Raw genomic sequence first — 5,000 nt, 5'->3', positions numbered from 1 at the left:
TATAGAGGACTATAGTAGTCTATACAGAGAGGACTATGGTACAGTCTATATAGAGAGGACTATAGTAGTCTGCAGTGAGGACTATAGTAGTCTATACAGAGAGGACTATAGTACAGTCTATACAGAGAGGACTATAGTACAGTCTATACAGAGAGGGCTATAGTACAGTCTATACAGAGAGGGCTATAGTACAGTCTATACAGAGAGGACTATAGTAGTCTATACAGAGAGGACTATAGTACAGTATATACAGAGAGGGCTATAGTACAGTCTATACAGAGAGGACTATAGTACAGTCTATACAGAGAGGGCTATAGTAGTCTATACAGAGAGGACTATAGTAGTCTATACAGAGAGGACTATAGTACAGTCTATACAGAGAGGGCTATAGTACAGTCTATATAGAGAGGACTATAGTACAGTCTATACAGAGAGGACTATAGTACAGTCTATACAGAGAGGACTATAGTACAGTCTATATAGAGAGGACTGTAGTAGTCTGCAGTGAGGACTATAGTACAGTCTATATAGAGAGGACTATAGTAGTCTGCAGAGAGGACTATAGTACAGTCTATACAGAGAGGACTATAGTACAGTCCATAGCTGCAGAGATGACTATAGTACAATCTATACAGAGAGGTTTATTATGTTGTATATAGCTCAGACTCACTATAGCCCTAGTCGAGTCTGTACAGTATAATCTGTCTCGTTCTATAGCTGCAGAGAGGACGAGACAATGGCTTCAGTACGTGTTCCTTCGTTCTCCCTAAACCCCGAGATGAGAGGGGCTGCAGCCTGCAGTCTATACAGAGAGGACTATAGTACAGTCTATACAGAGAGGACTATAGTACAGTCTATACAGAGAGGACGAGACAATGGCTTCAGTACGTGTTCCTTCGTTCTCCCTCAACCCCGAGATGAGAGGAGCTGCAGCCTGCTCCGTTGTTGAAGGTAAGAAAGAGCACCGACTCAACTCCTCCAGTTACGCTAATACATCTCATCTGAACGCGACGTGTCTACAAACAAAACAGAGGGCGGAGAGAAGAGGGAGAGAAGGGAGAAGAGGGAGAAGGTCTGTCACCGCTAAAAAAGAGCGCGCGAGAGGTGGGCGTGGACAAAGTTCGGAAAGGCAGGGTCGGTTTCCTGCCGGGGTAAGCACGTGGTTCCGTATGTGTGTCAGACAGAGGTTTTCTGAGCTCCCCCTCTCTTTTTCCCCCCCAGACAGTTAATATTCATTTTCCAGCACTTTTATCCTCTACCAACCCACGACGATTCGAAACGACAACCGGGAGGAGTGTGTGTGTGTGTTGTGCCATCCGATCCATCTCGTTCGCGGGTCATGACGCTCGAGGCGATCCGTTACCGGGCCGGGTCTCTGCAGATTCTTAACCAGCTGCTCCTACCGCAGGAGACTGTGTTCGATGAGGTCCGCACAGTGCAGGACGGCTATGAAGCGATCAAGTCCATGAAGGTAAGAAATATCACTCTCTGTCTTCTCCCTCGTTCGTTTCCTATCCGATTCCACGCTCACTACGTGTCACCTCCCGGTGTGTGTGTTTCTAGTTAGCAGTGTTTCCACCACAGTGTGTGTAGCTATGCTGACTACGGGTGTCTTTGTGTCAGACAGGGTGGATATTTAGTGTGAGCTGTGCACCCTGCCCTCGGTTCTGTCACAGAGCATATCAGGGCGGTGTTGTGCGAAGGGCTTGTGGCCTGTGACAGGCTCTTTGTTGAAGTCCAGGGCCTGTGTGTTTTGACCGTCCCTGTTATTTCCACCGATTACTACCGTCCGCAGCGCCGTATTGCATGGAATAGCGGCCCCGGTGTGGACGCTCGGGGTTGGATCACACACACAGTGTGTCACTCGTTCGTTTTTACCGGCCCGGTTTCTCAATTTAACGTGATCCTAAGCGACAATGGATCCAATTATTTATTTACCGTTTAACGTTAACCCGTGCCACCGACAAAAACCACCGTGCCAGGTATCCGCACCCACCCATGAAAACGCCCACCCCCTTCGCTCCCTTTATCTTGCTCTCACTGTAAAGATTGTCTATGCATTATTAATGACCGATTCCCGGGGTTTTGTTCGCTCCTGCAGTCGGTGCTCTGCCGCTTGTTGACTCCTTTTATTAGTGTTTGGCGACGGCTGTTATCAGAGCGGTTCTGATAAGGAGAGGTGTTTTGTTGATCGTCAAATAGACTAGTTCTCTTTTCTTGTTATTCTTCATAATAAACCTCCTTCCATTTGATACAAACACCCTCTCTTCATCTCCCTCTTTGTCTCTCTCTCTCTCACACACACACACACACACACACACACACACACACACACACTGAGATACTCTCCATCTGAGCATCAGTCCAACTTCAGACCTGTGATGGAATGCCTCTTAAACAGTATGATGTCGTCATAGTGATAGTAATGGTAGTGTCTCTTGTGTCTCTGGGAGTGGATGATACCAAGCTGCCGCTGATCTCACACACTGGTGACGTCACACACCACGACTCACTGTCCTGCTGTCTGTGTGTCCTGACTATCGCCCCGCTTTGTGTCGGCAGGTAGCCTCGTGGTTAGAGGGTTGGGCGTGTGTGTACAGTCCTGTCTGGTGTTGCCTGCATACGGTGTTGTCTGGTGTTGTCTGCATACGGTCCTGTCTGGTGTTGTCTGCGTACGGTCCTGTCTGGTGTTGTCTGCGTACGGTCCTGTCTGGTGTTGTCTGCGTACGGTCCTGTCTGGTGTTGTCTGCGTACGGTCCTGTCTGGTGTTGTCTGCGTACGGTCCTGTCTGGTGTTGTTTGAGTACAGTCCTGTCTGGTGTTGTCTGCGTACGGTCCTGTCTGGTGTTGTCTGCGTACGGTCCTGTCTGGTGTTGTCTGCGTACGGTTCTGTCTGGTGTTGTCTGCGTACGGTCCTGTCTGGTGTTGTCTGCGTACGGTCCTGTCTGGTGTTGTCTGCGTACGGTCCTGTCTGGTGTTGTCTGCGTACGGTCCTGTCTGGTGTTGTCTGCGTACGGTCCTGTCTGGTGTTGTCTGCATACGGTCCTGTCTGGTGTTGCCTGCATACGGTCCTGTGTGGTGTTGTCTGCGTACGGTCCTGTCTGGTGTTGTCTGCATACGGTCCTGTCTGGTGTTGCCTGCATACGGTCCTGTCTGGTGTTGTCTGCGTATGGTCCTGTCTGGTGTTGTCTGCGTACGGTCCTGTCTGGTGTTGTCTGCGTACGGTCCTGTCTGGTGTTGTCTGCATACGGTCCTGTCTGGTGTTGCCTGCATACGGTCCTGTCTGGTGTTGTCTGCATACGGTCCTGTCTGGTGTTGTCTGCATACGGTCCTGTCTGGTGTTGTCTGCATACGGTCCTGTCTGGTGTTGTCTGCATACGGTCCTGTCTGGCATTGCCTCGTACTGCATAGTCAGTCTTCTGGACAGGAGAGTTCTAGAGGAGTGTGGGGGTTCCAGCAGGCGAGGAGAGATGGGAAGAGACAGGTGTATGATAAGGACGAATGAGAGAGTTCGATAGACACACATGTCCTCCCTCTCTGGTTTACCTGGAGGATTACAAGAAATGTTCAAAGGCTCAATTCCATTCCTTCTCCCCCTCCATTCCTTTTCCCCCCCAGGTACGGGGGGCTCCTGCCATCGCCATCGTAGGCTGTCTGAGCCTGGCAGTGGAGCTGCGCGCAGGTGCCGGGGGCAACGACCCTGTGACCTTCATCCGGGAGTCTCTGTGTCACCTGACTTCTGCAAGACCCACGGCCGTCAATATGGGCCGGGCCGCCCGAGAACTGATGGAGTTTGCCGAGAACGAGAGCATGGAGAAAAACACAGAACAACTCACAGAGAGGTATGGAGAGAGGGATGGGTGGAGGGAGGGATGGGTGGAGAGATGGAGAGGGAGGGATAGATGGAGAGATGGAGAGGGAGGGATAGATGGAGAGATGGAGAGGGAGGGATGGGTGGAGAGATGGAGAGGGAGGGATGGATGGAGAGATGGAGGGAGGGATGGGTGGAGAGATGGAGAGGGAGGGATGGGTGGAGAGATGGAGAGGGAGGGATGGGTGGAGAGATGGAGAGGGAGGGATGGGTGGAGAGATGGAGAGGGAGGGATGGATGGAGAGATGGAGGGAGGGATGGGTGGAGAGATGGAGAGGGAGGGATGGGTGGAGAGATGGAGAGGGAGGGATGGGTGGAGAGATGGAGAGATGGAGGGAGGGATGGGTGGAGAGATGGAGAGGGAGGGATGGGTGGAGAGATGGAGAGATGGAGAGGGAGGGATGGGTGGAGAGATGGAGAGGGAGGGATGGGTGAAGAGATGGAGAGGGAGGGATGGGTGGAGAGATGGAGAGGGAGGGATGGGTGGAGAGATGGAGAGGGAGAGATGGGTGGAGAGATGGAGAGGGAGAGATGGAAAGAGAGGGGGAGGGATGGATGGGTGGAGAGATGGAGAGGGAGGGATGTGTGGAGAGATGGAGAGGGAGGGTTGTGTGGAGAGATGGAGAGGGGGGATGGAGAGGGAGGGATGGGTGGAGAGATGGAGAGAGGGATGGGTGGAGAGAGGGAGAGAGAGGGGGAGGGATGGATGTAGAGGGGGGGTGGATGTAGGGAGAGAGAGGGATGGATGTAGGGAGAGAGAGAGAGAGGGTGGGATGAATGTAGAGAGAGGGATGGATGTAGGGAGAGAGAGGGATGTATGGAGAAAGATTGATGGAGACCCAGAGAGAGAGCGAGAGGGGTAGACCCAGAGAGAGAGCGAGAGGGGTAGACCCAGAGAGAGAGCGAGAGGGGTAGACCCAGAGAGAGAGCGAGAGACCCAGAGAGAGAGCGAGAGACCCAGAGAGAGAGCGAGAGACCCAGAGAGAGAGCGAGAGACCCAGAGAGAGAGCGAGAGACCCAGAGAGAGAGCGAGAGGGGTAGACCCAGAGAGAGAGCGAGAGACCCAGAGAGAGAGTGAGAGGGGGAGACCCAGAGAGAGAGCGAGAGGGGTAGACCCAGAGAGCGAGAGG

At 52.4% G+C, this 5,000-nt stretch overlaps 1 protein-coding gene across 1 annotated transcript in view; it reads left to right on the top strand.

Moving 5' to 3' along the window:
- The first annotated feature begins 1,151 nt into the window (after positions 1 to 1,151).
- Positions 1,152 to 5,000, top strand: part of LOC135531879 (methylthioribose-1-phosphate isomerase) — a 19,849-nt gene continuing 16,000 nt past the window's right edge. The window contains exons 1-2 of the mRNA XM_064959617.1: positions 1,152 to 1,471; positions 3,618 to 3,841. Of these exons, the coding sequence (XP_064815689.1) occupies positions 1,340 to 1,471; positions 3,618 to 3,841 (356 nt within the window). The 5' untranslated portion in view covers positions 1,152 to 1,339. The remainder of the gene's footprint in view (positions 1,472 to 3,617; positions 3,842 to 5,000) is intronic.

The sequence above is a fragment of the Oncorhynchus masou genome, chromosome 5 (assembly GCF_036934945.1).
Source record: "Oncorhynchus masou masou isolate Uvic2021 chromosome 5, UVic_Omas_1.1, whole genome shotgun sequence".
Taxonomy (NCBI): Eukaryota; Metazoa; Chordata; class Actinopteri; order Salmoniformes; family Salmonidae; genus Oncorhynchus; species Oncorhynchus masou.
Note: the sequence above shows the minus strand (reverse complement) of the source record. Positions and strands in the feature narration are given on the sequence as shown.